This window comes from Dermochelys coriacea, chromosome 1, assembly GCF_009764565.3.
Source record: "Dermochelys coriacea isolate rDerCor1 chromosome 1, rDerCor1.pri.v4, whole genome shotgun sequence".
NCBI lineage: Eukaryota > Metazoa > Chordata > Testudines > Dermochelyidae > Dermochelys > Dermochelys coriacea.
Window position 1 is genome coordinate 230,842,618 of NC_050068.2, and position 18,322 is coordinate 230,860,939.

An 18,322-nucleotide genomic window follows, 5' to 3' on the forward strand; every position below is an offset into this window, starting at 1 on the left:
CAAAGAAGGTGAGGGCTTGTTTCTATAATACAACTACAGCATGAGTAACATTGTCAAGCAGTGATACGTTGAGAGAAAATAAAGAACAATACCTCTTCGGGAACAGTGGTGTTAAACTCTTCATGGCTCGGAGAGCTGATTATTGGGACAGGAGATGGGCTTTTCTCTTGCTCAGTTAAACTCTGCATGTCCAATAAAACCGCTGAAACAGATCCTGAATTTAAAAATTCTTCACATTCGCCTTCTTTGCCTAGTAGAATAGAAATGCAAACAAACTGGCTTTAGTTCAGTACATATGAGTTTTGCTTTACGGAGGACTTTTATTTATGGGCTCAATAGGGCAACAGGGTTGGGATGGGGGGCGACGGTGATAGGAGGAGACAGGGTGTAAGGGTGGGATTGCTGGCTTCTTTAACCCTTTCCTGACTGGCATCATGATTTCCCAACACAGCTTAATGTAAAACTCCACCAATAACAAAAAAGCATCAGTGCTTAACAGCAGGAGCTCCAATTCCAGCAGTACCAAAGCAGGACAGAAATACTGATACCCCATAGGCAGCCACAGGATCATGTTTGTGCTGTGCCCATACAACAAAAGGCAAGTGAAGTTTCACACTGTGAGCCAGATCCTTAACTGGTGTAATTCAACATAGCTCCATTGGCTTTAATGGAGCCATGCCAATTTCCAGCTGAAGATCTGGCCCTATAAATCCCTCTTTGGAATTTGATGTCTAGGCAATGTTAGGCAGAAATCCTGCACACTAATGATCCAACTGGATTTTTTTTTTTAAATCCAAGAGGGTTGAATTTCTTTTAAGTTGTGGTTTTGAATAAATGAAATTTCCAAAAATATACAGTTAGTGGACTCCCGAAAGATTATTTAAGGTTTATCTGGGGTTCTTGGGGAACCAGAATGCATAATCCTCATTTAAATGCATGGGGTGAGATGTTTTGCTGTGCCATTAAGAGGCAGGGCACAGCACATTGTGGCTAGAGGAAAGGGACTAACGGTGGCTTGGTGCCCTCCCAATTCTGGGCTATTGCGGAGGCCCCTGTGGCTCCTGGAGTAAAGTAGCCCTGAAGGGCTGCCTGTCTCCAGCTGCCTATGGTAGCAGCACTGCCTGGAATCTCTACAGTGATTCGTGCTGTGGCCCTGCCCCATCCTATCCTGTCCACTCTCATATACATCCAAAGCAGGGCTTATGATGGGGCCCGCATGCAGCAGTGTAAAAGCCAGCTCATACAAAGCCTAAGCTGGGGGAACTTTCCCCTAGCTGGGTCCAGTTGTCTAATGACTCATTAACGCAACTGTAGCAGATTAAAAAGGGCCACAGTGGACGGAAGAATCCTGCTCATGCAATTATATTTCTTAATTACAGCAGAAACCCACTCCCTCCACATGAGCATTTCAGTGGGTTCTTTTTCAACGTGTTGAACATTCTTTGTGTTCATTAACGTTTCAGATGCCAAAACATTGCACAGAGACATTTCTTTTCCCATTCCCACTGAGCCAAAAAGAAACCAACATGTTTGTCTCAAATGTAAGATGAAGAATCAAAATCTGTCTCCATCGTGCCATCTGAGCCAAAATGGGGGACAAAACTCAAGGCAGTAAATAACTGGAAAAAGAACAGTCAAAATCAATTACTGTGCTAGCTTCTAAATAAGAACAAAAAATTCCCTGCCAGTTTATACAGTGCTACAAATCAATGGTGTCTCAGTCTGCCAATTCCCTACCATGTTAGAGTTTGTGTAGTCTGCTTTCACTGACAGCACTGCCATTCTTTAACTGGTTCAGTCATATTGAAAGGTATGGATTTCTACACTTCTGATCAATACCGAAGTACCACATGACTGCCCCAATGCTTTTTCTTGTCATTGTTATTCACAGCGCTGTGTTTCTAGAATCTGTAATTTATTGTCAAAGTAAAATCTCAACCTTACTGCCCCTTTTTCTCTCGCCGAAAACACTGTCTCTGTTCTGTGAAGCATACAAGAAATAAAATACACTTATCATTTCCCATGGCATGTAGAGTATCACAAATGTGCACCACTGAACCTTGGTTTCAAAACCACTCTCTGGGTCGCCACTACTAAATAGGTTGTTCTGTAATACCACCCTTTGCTCTTTTCATGTAAATGCTCAAATTTCATGACATAGGCATATGAAGTTTGTATATAGCAGCGGATGACAACCTTTGAGAAGTGGTGTGCCGAGTCTTCATTTATTCACTTTAATTTAAGGTTTTGCGTGCGAGTAATAAGAATCCATGTGATCCATGCTGAGCTGTGCCCCTTTGTGGCCCTGTCTGCACCCCTCACTAGCCCAGGCTGGGGCCAGAGGGCCACAGCTGGGGGGTTGCTACAGAGCCCCGGGCCAGCTGCTGGGACCCCAGGCCAGCAGCTGAGCCCCCTGGACCGGTGGCCAGGACCTGGGGCCGGCAGCAGGCTGAGTGGGGCCAGTGGCTGGTACCCCAGGCCAGCAGCAGAGCCCCCCCGGACTGGTGGCTGGGATCAGCAGCGGGCTGAGTGGGGCCAGTGGCCGGAACCCCGGCTGACAGGGGGCCAGCGGCTGGTACCTCAGGCCAGCAACAGAGCCCCCCGGACCGGTGGCTGTGACCTGGGGCCGTCAGTGGGCTGAGCAGGGCTGGCGGATGTAACCCCGGCTGGCAGTGGAGCCCCCTGGGACTGGTGGCCAGGACCCAGGCAGCGTGAGTGCCACTGAAAATCAGCTTGCGTGCCATAGATTGTCTATCCCCGGTATATACGGACGTGCAAGCTGGGGTCAATGACACTAGTAAATAAACTGCCCACCATGAGAAGCCCACCAGGAAAGATCATGCTCTTACATCCTGAGTTGAAGTCCACTGAGGTCAATGGAATGACTGCTATTGACTTCAATGGGTTTAGGATCAGGCTCTTAGTAAGTGGGGAATGATTGCTTTCACCATGCAACTTGTCTAAACAGAAATTTGTATAAGTGCTTCTACGTGTATTACGTAGGACGATAACAATGCTGTCAAGCAGCACACTTGCTATATGATTAATACTAAGGCATTTCAGTGATCATTGATATAATGCAACTGCTTCTTATGGGTGGCTAAGGCAGCATGAACTTGTGATTTTCCTCAGTGCATTGCAACAGGGGCAGAGCAAAAGTAGTTTGGGTGCCTTACTGCAAAAATGAAACCTTAGCACAGTTTTTCATTTGTATTCAACTCCAACATTTTGAAAGGTCAAATGCACTCAAACCACAAACACCCCCCTGCCACTTTATCTTCACCTTCATGAAATTTTTGTGCAGGAATTTCTCTCTCTTCTTTAAAAATGGTCCTAGGAGCTGCTGGGGAGGAGTCTTGCTCCTACAAACCCCTTGAGGGCTAGGAGATCCAACAGCTCTTGGGAAGATAGGGAGATGCCCCCTTATTCTGTTGGCCACCGAATATCCTGCAAATCACAGTCCCCACCCACCATCCTGTGCTGACCTCCTAAGATCCAATCTCTGGAAGCCTCAGGATGAGGGTTCCTCTTCTGTAGAGCTTAGGAGCAGCCCATTAGTGAGACTTCCCTCTATTGCCTAATGGTCGGACTCTCCTCCTAAGGCTTGTGGAAGCGAGGTTGCAGGTGGCTTTCGAGTCAGCAAAATGTGGAGGGTAGAAGGGAGGGGAAGATTCCCCCTACCCATCCTGCTGCTGGCTCACAGGCTTTGCAGTCAATCCCTGGGCAGGCCTGGGTCAGAGGATCCCCAGGTACAGGTATTTCCCTGACCACTCCCTTCCCCTCCCCCCCCACGAGCTGCCAGTTAGCCTGTGCAACAGCACTACTTGGTCAGGAACTCTCCTGCTGCCTGGCATTGTTACATACTCCCTAGGCTTCCAGCCTGCCTTTGATCCGGTTCCTGTTCCTGCCTCAACCTTGCCTGAGCCTTGTTCTAGCCCTCTCCAGCCTTGTCCATGCCCTAAATCCCACCTTGCACCAGCCCTGTACCTGCCACTGGACCCCTTAGAATGACTCGAACCTAGATTTGATCTTTGGCCTGCATCAGGAGTCCAATTGCAACACTGATTTGGCTAGTCTACAGACTTTGACCTTGGTTCTGACCACAGCCTATCCCAGACCACAGTTTCAGCACTGCCCTCGGTCCAGTCCCTGGCTTCGACCCTTGGTGCCTGTTCTTGGCCGTGGCTTCAACCACTAGGCCTCACCCGCCTAGAACCCAGAGCCTGACATATTGTCCTTAACTCTAGTGGCCATATATTTCCCCTTGTATCCTTTGCTTCCCTTATCCATTTTCTACAACTCCTAGCTTCTGATTTATATTCATTATTATAAACTTTCTCTTTCTTCCATTTGTTTTTATATATCAAATTATTTTTTATAGCTGCCTTCTCTTCCCCTCTAAACCAGGTGGTTTTTTAAACCAGCATGGCCGCCTTCTGCAATTGTGGCTTTCGGGGAATCTTGTAAGGTGTCTTAAATGATTCCCAAATTATCATTCACATTTTTCTGATTAATTTGTTCCTCCCAGCTGATGTGGCTCATAATTGTTTTCAGCTTTGTGAAATTGGCCCTATTAAAGTCCCACATAGATAGATAGATATATCTATATCTATCTATCTATCTATCACTGGACTTTACTCTGTTCGCACATTATAAATGTGATAAAAATCATCACTTGTACCCAACATGTAGAGAGTGATGAACTTCTTCCCCCATCCAGGCCCTTCACAGGAACTCTCAGGGACTGAAAAACCTGAACCCTGCACTGACATGAGTTAGCTATTCTGCCCCCTGTCCAGTGCCAATCTTCACTCCTTGAGAGGCTCAGTGGGGCCTCCCAAGTCCCACCCCCAGCAATCTTAGAAATCCCCAATTTTTATAAGCCATAGGATGCTCATTGGGGTCACCTACAGTGTTAATACACATCCGCCCTTCCCCCTCACCCTCAACAAGCTAAACCGCCTTGTCGGGGACTAACAAGTCAGTTCTCAGCCCTGTGGAGGTTTGGGGTTGGTCCTTTGCAACCTTCTAGAGGTTCAGAGTGACAAAATCAGTTTCCGATGCAAGGTAATTCAGCACTGCAGGTCACTGTGCTTCCTTCATAAGGTCTGCAGTCTGTACACTCTCAGACTCTAGCTGGTAAAATGTTAGGCAGCCTTCCCGCTGGTAAAATGCCAGCATCTGTTTTAATAGTTATTGACCAAGACTAAATCTTTTAGGAACAGATGTGCTATAAGATCCAACCTGTGCAATGAATGAAGCAGGAGTCTTGTGGAAGACACAGTATGTGATCATGTAATTAAAGGCTGTGTCATAACGCATATGCACAAGGAGGCTAAATTAAGATTGTACAGACAACCTTCATCCTCTGGCATTTTCTAAATTTTGAGTGTTTGAGTAGGAAACCTGAACAATCTTTTTTAAAGCACAGAATTCTACCACTTGAGCTATGGGACTGAGTACATTATCTGGCAGTAGAAAAGTCTGTGATCCCAGAGGGGGGGTACGCCATTGGTACCATTTACTGGCTCTAAGGGATGGTCGGGGGAGCCTGGCCCAACCTGGTTCCTTCTCTCTTCCCATCCCACAGAAGAGGGGATGTGATCTTGCGTGTGGGGGTGTGCTCTTCTTCTAAGTCATGTCCTCCAGAGGGAGGATGTGATCTTGAGGCCACATGCTGGCTCCAAAGGATGTGATGAGGATGGGGAGAGCCCAAGCCTGGCTCTCTCCTGCCCATCACCTACTGCTACAGTTGCTCTAGCAGCTCTCAGACTTTCCCAGTGCAATCTGTGATGCTGTTGCTTCGGTGGTGGTGGTGAGCTCAGCTCTTTAGAACATTCATGTCCAATTTATTATTTTGGCAGGCTGCCAATTCTCCCTAAGGAATGCAAGCAAGAGAGGGGGAATGGTTATTTTTAACAGTTAAACCTCGATGGAATTTCATGGGATAAAGAAAAGGAATTTCTCTAGCCCAAGGACTTTCCCTTTGCTGCATTTCAAAGGCCTGTGGCAATCAATGGAGGTGACAGAGCTTCTCAAAAAGAACAAAAGGCACAAGAATCTTTTAAAATGGAAAATGTCAGGCGACCTAAGTGATAGGAGTCACTATCTGCTCCCTATAAAATCATCAAGGCCAATTCTCGCTGGTGTTAATTGGTGTAACTGCATTGCTTGCAATGGAATTACACCAATTTACACTAGTTGAGGAACAGGGTCTTAATATACTCTTACCTGGAAAGATAATAAGTCTGAGAGTTAAATATCTAATGGTATGACAGTATTTGTGCAGTTTAAATGCTAGCAAAGTGGGAAATCTTTGCACTTGCACTGTACCTTTTTTTCCCTGAGCCATTACCACCATGTCTTGCACTTTCTTATACCGATTCAGGGATTGTCGCAGCTCTTCTATCTTTCGATCCTAAAATAAAGGGAGGATCCACGTTGTGATTGTGATTTTTTATGAAGAGTCAAAAATAAGAAATTAAAACCTAAATAAATTAAATTGTCTAACAGATTTAAAGAAAACAGAGGAGGATAAAAGCTCAGAGCTTGAAGAGTGCTGGAAATCCAAACCGGGATTTATATTTGGTGAAAACTGGTTTCTGTACAAAGGACATAACCAAAACTCAGGATCTAAATACACTTTATAGAAAGCTCCTTTTCATATTTGGCCCATAATTCATAGAAGTGCTATGTAGAGCTTTACATTTTCAAAGCACTTTACGAGATAGGTCTTGAGCAGCAAACCTTTACTCATGCGAGTAGTCCCACTGAATTCAATGGCACTACTTGTGTGAGTAAGGATTACTTGCATGGGTAAGATTTACAGGATACAATTTATTAATTAATCTTCAAAATGAACTGTAACAATTTACATGCTGCCCATGTGCTGATCGTACTAGAGGTATAACTTCACACAATGAACGAATGCTGAACTAATGGCTGTTTTGCTACCTTTTCTTCATTCGCTGCCATTAGAGACTCCACAGCCTTCTTCATTTTCTGTACCTCTATATCTAAAAGTATACAACACAATTGCACAAGTCAGATTAAATGAGAAAGTAAATGGAAGAAAGCATCCTGACAATTTCTGAAGCTATGTTTACAAGAAAAACAAACAAAATGCAAACCACTAAAATAATTTCAATCTGAAATGGAAAGCAAGATTCACAACATTCTCTTTTGGAAGCAGTTTTCAATAACTGAATGACTGAATTTAGCAAATATTCATATCCTAAACAATACTAAGGAAACTGCTAAATCAATCAGTGATGCCTTTCCTGTGTTATTTCAATCCTTTAAATAATAGAATTATAATGAAGAGCTCCAAAATAAAAACATTACAGTAGGAGTGCAACAAAACAGTCCATTATAACAGCCAAACATTCCATAGGACATTTTATCAACCCAGGTATACAAAGCAATGGAATTAAGCAGTGGATTGTGGGACATGGTGAGAAAAGCATTGTGCCATGAGGCTTAGTCATAGCCCAGAATGGATGAGAACAGCATGATGGAATGGTATATGTATTCACTGTGATGAGCAGTCATGCTAGAATGTGTGTTGTAGTTTAGATGTAGAAAAGGATCCTTAAAACAGAGATGAGTACAAACTGTGCTTCATCTATAATCCTCACTTACAAAATATGTAAACGCCATAATGTAAATATGTAAAAAGAGGGGATTTTTTTTTTAAAGAGGTCTGGATTTTCTTTATTTCTATTAGAAATCTACCTATTTAGAATGAGCAAATGCAGCTTTAAAATTAAATAAGTTACAAATATGGAAGAGTGATCAAAAAGGATGAAAAAGCAAAAATTCCGCTTTGTAACATCACAGATGAGTGTTTTAATCTGCTACAGATTATCGCACACCAACAAATATAACCGAGGATTACTGCTGAAGGGGTGAAGAAAGTTCTTCCTCCGCAAAACGGACGACCAAAGAAAGATGTATAAAATATATCATCCTGTGCACAACTGGCTCACTGGATTCATAAAGCTGTTTAAAGTTAGCTACACAAATTTTCTGCTGGTGCAACTCCACTGACTTCAGTTGAATTATGCCAGCAGAGAATTTGGCCTACCGTATTGCGAATGCACTTAATATAGAGGGATACGTTTTATTTTTATGTGCCTTTTATGAAGAAAAATCTATTTAACCATCTGTAAAAGTACTTCTTAGCAGGATCAATTTAATTTCTTACAAGCCTTTCTACGATGAGCCATATCTAACGGGCGTATAAACCACCTAGAAATGAACAAGTATAGCAGGCTCCCTCTCTCAGGCTGCTTCAGGAAGCCAAAGATTTTGTTTATTAGATTTTCAATAAAAAGATTCATATTAAAAGTCATAGCCTATTGAAATCTCCCTTCATTTCTAATAAGGTAACTGAGGGTTATAGATGAGGCAATCTAACAGCTTCTGTTAAAGCAGTTTTAAAAACACATGCAGAAAGCTATATTGTACAGAACTTCTGAAGTATAAATGCTCGTGGAAAGATACTAGGAAACCTTACTTTTGTCTTTGAGCTTCTTTTTACAATTTTCATCTGTGCAGGAAAACCCAGTGGATTTGAAATTAGCATACAGGTTATGACATTAAATACCATTTAACATTATATGCTGTTACTGTTGGAGTCAGCAGTGAATCATTCCTTACCCTCTGACAACAAGAGTAAAACAAACAACATTTATAATTTAAAGGGCCCAATCCTACAACCTTGCACACAAGTACTCCCTACTCACCTGCTAAAACCAAACAGGATTACTTGGTAATGGCTCTGGCATGAGAGTCTATACAACTGGCCTTTATACGAGGCCTCAGCACTTTTTCCCACCTGCATGTTTTCACATACATTGTCTCGTATAGTATTTATCCCAACAGACTGCTCTTACCGTAACACTAGACATGAAATATATTATACTTGTACTAACAACTAATAGTAGATAACAGAATATAATTACTCAGGCAAGCATAAATCTGCAAACATGGCAGATAATCTGCAAATATTTCAATTGCATTCATTGTAAAAAATGCATTCTTTAATATTTTCCAAACACAACAGAACCTTGGTTCATTCACAGTAATGACTAGGAGACCCCTGTGTGCAAGTGAACTTTGCAAATTATGGCTCAGTACCATAAATCAAAGGGAACAGGGAAGTTGAGGATGCTTGGCACCTCCCAGGAAAAAGCTCAATATAAGTAATAAATAAAAACAACATTAGAAAATTAGTAAGTGAACAAAAATTGCAAGGTAATATACACAATGTATTTTATACATTCATCTTGGCAATTGAAATCTAGTTAGTTTTATTTATTCATAGTACAATAATACTTCACATTAGTCTAGCAAACGTAGTGAAGCATATTTTACAAAACTAATGGAATCTCAGAAATCTTAAGACTGACTATAGCTGGTGTATATTACTGAGAAGCGAAGTGAGAGCTGGTCAGAAAATGCCAATTATTTTTTGTGGCAAATTTTGGAGGAAAAAAAAAACGTTTAAAAATCCCCATAATCTTCTGAGAAATCCCCATAACCGATTTTTAAAAATTTTCTTTAAAAGGTTTGGGTTTCCAGTTTTTCACTGAGAAACTGGAAAATGTTGACCACAATGACAATTCTTCATGAAAATTCAGGTATAAGTAGGACTCTGATAGGGTTTAAGTGGGACTTCCAAGTAGTGTAGGTAGGCCTCGTGCTCATGTCTTGAATTTCACCCAATTAGGCCTGCTCTACATTTAAAATTTTTGTCAGCTCTCAGGATGGCCAACCCTCCAGGACTGGCCTGGAGTCTCCCAGAATTGGCATCGATCTCTCGGTGACTATTGAAAGCAATCCGGGAGTTTTTAATAGGACATTTTAAGAAAATGACATGTCATGTTGGGGAAAAAAATCTGGGATAGCTTTGGTCAGAGTTGGCAACCCTATCAGCACTGCTAAATTGGTCAGGGGAGTGATTTTCTTCCTTTACCCCAACTGATTTAGCTATGCCAAGTCCCAACATAGATGGAGTTATACCCCACCCACAAAAAAGTCCTTTTGCCAGTATAACTTACTCCATTAGAGCAGTAAACTATACTTTTGCAGTTACAAGCTTCATCTCCATGGGGTTGGGAGGTATTCCCAGCAAACCCTTTCTAGTGTAGACAGGGCCTCAGAGTTGTAAACACTTGGTCACCTTATTTTAAAGCAAATCAACAACCCATTATTGTAGGTTTTAGGATTGCTTTGTGAATACTTGCAGAATATGTTAAAAAAGGAATAAATATGCTGGCAAAATGTGAGAAAACTGAGGTTTATAACAATGATTCTCTTATAACAATTGACAGAAACAATTATTTAAAACAGGTAAGGCATAACTACAACTGTGCAAAAGACACCTCTAGAAACCTCCACTTAACCGAGAGCCTCTTTTGTTCTTACCTCTGTCAGTTATTTCAACTCCTTCTCCTTTCATCTTGCAAACCAATTTTTCTTGTAACTTTCTTACTTCTGTTTCCTTCTGTTCCAATTTCTCTTTCAAAGATGCCAGTTCATCCTGTATAGATCCAAAATCATTTATCCATGAGAAGAACAAGGTTTAAGTTTTGAAGAGGATTTTAAAATATTTTTTTTACTATTTAAGTTAGAGATGGTTCCCAACCAAAATTTCACACCTAAGAAGCCCAGGGAGAAGAGCCTAATCTGGTGCAAACTGTTATGGGCCCATTGAAATAACATCAGATGAGAATCTGTCCCCAAAACTTTGAATCTCAACTTTTGCAGTAAAGCTGCTATTTCTAACAGGACAGACCCTTCTCCTAGGTCAAAACAGCCCCAAACTTGGAAATAGTTTGGATTCAGACCAAATTTTCCATGCAAGTACCATCACCAATTTAAATGTATGATTTTTTTTGTCTGAATTAAAAGTAGCATTGGGGAAAAAAAAGGCATTTCGTTTTAGCATGCACAAATAGTAAAATTAAAGGGGATGAGGCTATATGCTTCACGGCACTTTCACAGCACTTTGTATGTTCGAAGTGCTGAAAGTGAAACAGAATTGCATAATAATTGAATCGTGCTATATTTTCGGCCTAGTATTTTATCACGTAGTATCCAAACACATGGGGTGTATGCGCTTACTGCATGTGTTTGAAGGCTAATAGATGTTGTTTTATTTCCTCTTTAAATACAGCGTTGTCTCAAAACAGGCCATTAAACAGTTTTATCAATACGCACAACTGACTATGAAAGAAAAACAGTCATAATATTAAAAAAAAAAAAAAGCCAAACACTCTGAAAAGCAATTCAAACAAGAAAGAAAGAAAATAAGTCACAAGCAGTTTTAGCAGTGAGGGTCTAAATAAGGAAACCAACCAAACCTCCTGGACTAGATAGTCTATCTATGCTCACTTTCCATTCAGACAACATAGGATCGGGTCACTGCACCTACACAGGTTAGTTCACCTATAACTTACACTTTAGCTGGGTTTGCTATTGCAACACCTCAGCCATGATTCGGTTTTGTAAACCAAAATCAAAGAGGGTGGCTTGGATATGGATCCCATTTCACTGGAACACTCAAAGCTCAAATGGTTCTTGGGGTCAGATAAATGCTTCTGAACTGTATCTACCCCCATACACACTGACCCAGCATTAAATTTTGTTTCCAAACTTTGGGCCAAATTCTGCTAACCTGAACAACAACATGTTCCTTTGGTCTCACTGGGATTTCTTATGGGAATAGCTGGAATAGGATTTTACCCTTTGTGAAAGCGTATTTGATAATTGTAAAATGGCATTTGTTCAACTTTCTTTTTAAAAGCAAAACTCAAAATTGCCTTTGCAATTTTTAACAGTTCTATTAAATCCTGAAACAGATACGCTAAAATGTAACATTTGGATTGAAATACCTTCCTGAGCTTCACTAGTGATTCCAGTGTTTCCAGAAAAAAAGGCTTGATTTTGCATTCCCCAGACACTCCAAACTGGTACTGGTTTCAGAGTGGGAGGTTTAGTTTTACAGGGCACGCAGGTTTGGGCCCTACATTCTTCCAAAAACGTGTCCCTATCTTAGAATCTTTAAGAGTTTTTAGTATAATAATTGAGATTTAAATTGGAGTTGCATTCAGTTTCTGATGCAGGGTACTTTCCCCAATTAATTCAACATATGGTCTGTTAATTTATTATGCTCATACTATTTGAGGAAGATGATGTATTACAACAATTATTTTCTTGTTTAAAAATACATTAACAAGTCTTTAGTAAGAAATTCATGTGAAATTAGTTTGCGAGTCTGTACTTCTATAAGCAGCTCAGTAAGAGCTTTTTCTGAATATGAATGCAAGCTGTAGGAGTGAAAATTACCCCTTTGAAGGGGGATACTTTAAATTTAAAATAAAGTTGTGGGTAAACCACCCAAGGCCTGTGAACCACTGAAATCCCTGTAAAGTCCTATTTATGCCCTAAAAACAGTTTGTTAGGAACATCATTTCACAAGGTTTAGTTTCTAGTGGAAAGAGCACACTGCATGTCAACAGAAAGTAATCAATAAAAAACACAGACAGCATGACAGCAAGATGCAAACACAGACCACAAAGCAGTGGTGCAGAAAGGATTCAAAAACAGGCCCAATATTACCCACAATCTACTACACCTTTAATATCTGGCATTTTTGCTCCATCCGCTGCTTTTCATACTGCATCTGACCCACTTTGATTTTCATGCTAGAAAGTTTGGCCATTAAAGACTGGTGACAGAGACAGAGGAGTGAGAGAAAACTAATGATAGAAAAGAAACAAGGCTAGATAGATAATAGAATTCACAACAGAGTTAGATACTTAGAGAAATGGCATGCTAGAATTGCTTTCTCTTCAGGGTAAACACGGATAATTTATAGCACATTTAAAAGAAAATAATGCTCAGTTTTCATACCACCCATGGTCCATGCCTTTCTCATTACAAATGATGTTCCCTGATCCACAAGCATACAAATATCTAAACAGAATTTAAATACAAAAATTGCTGCTTGCAGCTAGTTAACTAAAGCAATGGTGCCTCTCAGAAATGGGGCTGAACCCATGGCCCTGATCTGAACTCTCCTGAACTTGTGTTGAGGTTTGAAATCAGAAGCTGATATGAAATTTGCAAATGGCCCGTCTGTTTTTTTTTTTTTTAAATGGAGCATCACAAAAGCCCTCGATCTGCAAATTCCCAAGACTTCAGGATGTTTGAAAACCAGATAGAGTTCCAAAATTTGCAGCTTACGCCCATCTCTCCCCTCTTTCCCTCAGTGTAACTTACTTTGGTGGATTTAAGCTTCTTCTCGTACTGAAGTCTCTCATTATCCATCTCTCCCACTCTTAACCGTAATTCATTGATTTCCTGCATCAAACTCTGAGTGAAAGGAAAAAGAAAAAAACCAGAAATTCAATAAACAAAACAGACCAGCTAAACAACCATACATCAGTGGGAAAGTAAAAACAAAGCAATACCAAAAAACAACCCACACACATTGTGCATACAGACACTTCAAAGTTCAAAATTAGGTCAGGATAAATATTCAAGCAACTCAGAGCTTGGTGGACCATCCATGGGCTCCAATTCCAAGTTCCTACATTCAATACAGGAATGAAGGAGGGAAGCAGGGGAGGAAAAGATAGGGAGCACACCTGCCACTGTAAGCTATGTCCACAGCGTCCCATCCCCCCCGCCGCCACCCCTTCATAGCACCTTTATATTTCCAGAACAGCAAAAAGATCTTCATGCAACTGAGAATCAGACCCACAGATTTCCAGGTTTCCTCCTCAAAGCACCAAATTAATGCACGCAGGTAACAATCAGATTTATCAACTTTAAGAAAAATAGCAGCCTGATCCTCCACCATCCTGCACCTCATGTAGTCATTTATACCTGTGACTAGAATGTGCATGGAAAATGCTACTGGCCTGATTTGGTAGCATTTGACACCCATTTTGCACAGGTGTGAATGACAAGGAAATGGAGACTCTGTCCCAGTAACTCTTCAATATTCCTATGAAATTAGGTCTCATTTCTGGTCCTCTCTCTAAAATACATATGGTAAAATAGTAGTCACTCAGAATAAAACCCCTCCAGTTATACAAAATCAAAATTTGGCTTCATAAAGGGTCTATATAAGCAAGTTATATTTAACCGAGGCTACACAACAAGATGAAATAGACCTATTATTGGAGAGCATTGAGAAAAGATAACACAATGTGAACCCAAATTATGCTCACCTTATTTGTGCATGTAGTCTCAGCAGATGACATCCTATTATCAATCTTTGTATCTATATTGTCACTGAAACGAATGGGATATTATTCATAGTGTTCCGTATTTTTGATCATGTTAAGTTAGATGGCATTGCAACATACACCACGAGGGGGTGAATGCAACTGCCACCAAAAGGCTGAAATCCACATGCCTCATAAGTAACAAAAGCTGTGATGAACACTGTCACGTGTGTGCTTTGTGAACTCCACTGACTCCCCTTTTGCTTCAGAGCTAGGCTCACAATCCTAACCCTAATGGATTGGGATCGGACCTCTGCAAAGACTGCCATGCCCTTCCTGACCTTTTCGAAGTAGCTATGCTTCACCCAAAGTGATGCAGCTAGGGACAAGCAGGTTTCAACATTCTTTTTGGGGAGGGGGTGGGGGGGGGGGGAGAGGTAGAACATTTGGAGCAGCGGAATACCAGCTGTAGAACTCTTTGTTAAAAGAGATGGGGACTAAACCCAAGGTTGACAGTGTTTCAATCAAGATTCAAGGAAGTATGCTGATGATTAAGGCTACGATTTTGTCACTGAGGTCGCGGAAACCGCAGGCAGCAGGGGGACCCCCGCAGCTCAAGCTCCTCACCCCTCATGGGTGGCAGGGGGGACCCCCTCAGCTCCCAGCCCCAGTGGGCAGTAGGGGCCCCCCACTGCTCCCAGCCTAGACGGGTGGAAGGGGGCCCCCTGCTGCTCCAGCTTTCCACTGCTGCAGGTAGAAGGTGGGGACCCCGCTGCTCCCGGCCCCAGTGGACGGCAGGGGAATCCCTGCCACCCTGACAGCATGGTTGCCGTAGGGGGCTCCAAGCCCCCACGGGGGGAGGATCCTGCAGCTCCTGGCCAAGCCCCCCACAGCTCCCCTCCACCTTGGGCTGCAGGGGATCCTGCAGTTCCCAGCCACAGGCAGAGGGGAATCCTGGATCTCCAAGCCCTCACAGGTGGTGGGGGGCCCCAGAGCTCCCACCCCCACATCTGCCCAGTGGCTCCACCTTTTGTCATGGATATTTTCACGGCCAGGTCATGGGCTTCCATGAATTTTTCTTTTATTGCCCGTGATCTGTCTGTGACTTTAACTAAAAATATCTATGACAAAATCTTAGCCTTTCTGATGATTATTAACATCCCCATTTTACACTGAGGCAGACACAGATTAAGTGATTTGCCCAAGGTCAACTAGGAAGTTTGTCGCAGACCCAGGAATTGAACCCAAGTGTCCAGTGCCTTCACCACCAGACTATCCTCTGAGATAAACTTCCCAACTGAGCTGTCAAATCTTTTGAGGATTCACGCATGATAAGTACAATTAATTGGGCATCCTTTGTATCTGTATTTGCAGAGCACAGGGGAAGAAACTGTCCTAGATTACATAAACATCCTCAGGTAGCTAAACCAAGCAGAAATGAGCAGCATGTGTCTTTGGAATCCTCAGCTTCTTTAACACAGAACATTCACCACCGGGCAGAATGTCTCTTCCATGAAAGTAAACAAGGCATGGCTTGCTGGAAAACAACAAAAGGTACATTGAACTTGCTGTTTGGCAGGGGAAAACATTTCCCTGAGTGCTGAGGGTCTGAAAGAAGCCTCTGGCTAGCTTTTTATTCATCATGTCTAATTTTGTTAGTTAATCTGAGGTTTACCCTCGGATTTCCAGTCCAGTATTACATTTTGGCTAAAAGTGCATTCTTAAAATGCACTGCAGCAACTGTAATGCTGTTTCACCTGAAAAACACTCAAGAAAAATATATTAGCTTTTTTATGAGTCCTGGAAAACAGGCACAGGAGGATGGAAAAATGACTAAAACCTCCTAGTTTAACAACTTTCAAGCCCCAGACAACAGCATGGTGCTCGGTTTTACCAGTTTCTATACAAGGTGCTGCAGTCTACTTTCATCCACGCCAGCCAATGACAGGAACCCTTCTTAGGATATTTATGGGTAGCTGGAATGACTTGCCTTCCAGCCCGTTCCAGATGTTCTCCACCTACTTGCCTTTTAGCTAGTTCACTGGTTATACTGTGCTAGCTACTCAATGAATCTGAAGACCACGTAGCAATATTTTTTATTTCTTAATGAAGATCAAACAAGAAGCAGGAGGCAGATAAATCTTACAGAAAAAGGGTAGGGTGGGGTTGGGGAGTTTACTTAACTTTTATTATCCTGAACCATGATTGCAACTTAATTTAAGCTATTTCTGTTGGTCAATGGGTACTTCTGGCAGTAAGGGTTAAATGGGGACCCTGACTGTGTCATTCACTAGGTTCTGGGAGCTCTAGCCTTTAACCTTGCTTCATTTGTAAGATGGTAGAATAAACTATCCTCCTGCCAAATGGGAATCAGGTTTATTACCCAGGACTGATGAGTCTTACAGAAGCACCCATGCTCTCTGGGAAGCTTAGTGGCACATCTAGCCCAGTATCAGACAGCAGGTCATTGTTGGGACTGGGGTATTACTGTAATTTCTGAGGGACTGGGTTGCTCCCCTGAACTGAGATGCAGTAACAACAGGAACAAGGAGTAGCATGTCACAGGTAAACCAGGCATCTCCCCATCCTATCGACTTTCACGATTTCTTGCCCTCTAGTTTTTGTTAGCAATTGGGGCATAGTTTAATACAGCTGTGGCCCTCCCTGCCACTTTGAAGCAGTTGATGCCTGTGTCCTTGGAGTATGCACTCTGCAAAACAGATTTGGTGTGAACGCAGGGGAATATCGCCTTACAGAGACACAAATTAATGCCCTTGACAACAATACTGGGGCAATTAAGAAAGCTCAGACCATTTAAAATGGCAAATGTCAACAGTGAACCACAAACAGAACTGAAGAAACTGCAATTCTGAACCGGTGGGAAGAGGAGGGGAAGGAACTATGTTTTTGTGGTTAAACTGATTAAACAAGGAATGGAAAAAATTTGCCACATAAAACAGCTCTTCTCCATCTACTTCAAAAATTTACAGTTGACTTGAAGGTCAGGGTATATAGCTACACCCCTTCCAAGTTAAGCTACCAGAACTAGAAAGTTAATTAAAAGAGAGATCATTAAGAGTCTGTTAATGATCCCTATGTTAGCGTACCACTTTATAACTTGGCTCCACCTGGCACTTCCTTACCCATCATCAATTTAGGGATGAAGTGGGACCTGATAGAGCATGTCAGTCTTCTTATAAACATACACAATTAAATACACTGAACTGTACCTTGCTCATGAAAAATGTTGAAGTTTTCAATCATATCCCTGCGTCTCTGGCCTTAGATTTGTGTATTACTTTTATCAAAATAGATTTGGATTTTTTTTTGTTGCTATGTTTGACTTCAAAACAACTGGCAAATAATTTTGTGTACGTCTGTAACTGATGAGGTTATTACTTATAACTTTATCACAAATGGTTTAACATTGAAAATACCAGAAAAAGAAAATCAAATCCTTATTCAAAAATCCCTTTAAAAATTTCTTCCTACAAGTTAATTTAATTTAAAAAAAAGAACTAAGATCTGTTAAGATGTGCACACAACCTCAATGAGTAATATTATTGCTGTAAGCCTAGCATTTTCTCAGCCCATCCCCTATTGATAGTTACTGTCTTTTTGTGTCATGTCTAATATTAGATTGTAAACTCTTCAAGGCAGGAACCATGCCTTGTTATTTATTCTATCAACTTCTTCCTACACATTTGGGTGCTGTCTAATTTATAATCATCATCATTAAAATTATACAACTATTGCAAAGTGACAAAAAGAATTAAAGAACATCTATGACCACATTTCTGTTTTTGAAATATCACTAATGAGTTTTGCAGAAAAAAAAGTAACAATTCACTTCCTGCCAAAGTATGTTATATATGAGATTATATTATAAATTACATTCCTTTGTCAGTTTTCCAAGGCAGAGAAGTAGGTTTATATAAAACCTTTGCATCAGCACAGATGGGCCAGACTACATCGCTGCACAGATGGGCCAGGGAGAAAGAGGGGGAATAAGCAGGCCTCCGCCTCCCTGTTATGCATCTACACAGTGGGCAGCCACAATCCTACTCTTTGCACTCCTT

General features: G+C 41.6%; 1 protein-coding gene across 12 annotated transcripts in view; it reads right to left on the reverse strand.

Annotated features, from left to right (window-relative positions):
* The window catches only part of PPFIBP1 (PPFIA binding protein 1), a 178,193-nt gene that overhangs the window by 33,989 nt on the left and 125,882 nt on the right, over positions 1 to 18,322 (reverse strand). For 4 of the 12 annotated variants that reach the window (XM_043515995.1, XM_038409972.2, XM_043515990.1 and 1 more), the window contains 7 exons: positions 13,291 to 13,383; positions 12,644 to 12,736; positions 10,432 to 10,546; positions 8,519 to 8,551; positions 6,955 to 7,016; positions 6,334 to 6,418; positions 93 to 250 (listed from right to left, as the gene is read on the reverse strand). In XM_043515995.1, the coding sequence (XP_043371930.1) occupies positions 93 to 250; positions 6,334 to 6,418; positions 6,955 to 7,016; positions 8,519 to 8,551; positions 10,432 to 10,546; positions 12,644 to 12,736; positions 13,291 to 13,383 (639 nt within the window). The remainder of the gene's footprint in view (positions 1 to 92; positions 251 to 6,333; positions 6,419 to 6,954; positions 7,017 to 8,518; positions 8,552 to 10,431; positions 10,547 to 12,643; positions 12,737 to 13,290; positions 13,384 to 18,322) is intronic. The other 8 variants (XM_038410006.2, XM_043516013.1, XM_038410015.2 and 5 more) reach the window with 3 other exon arrangements.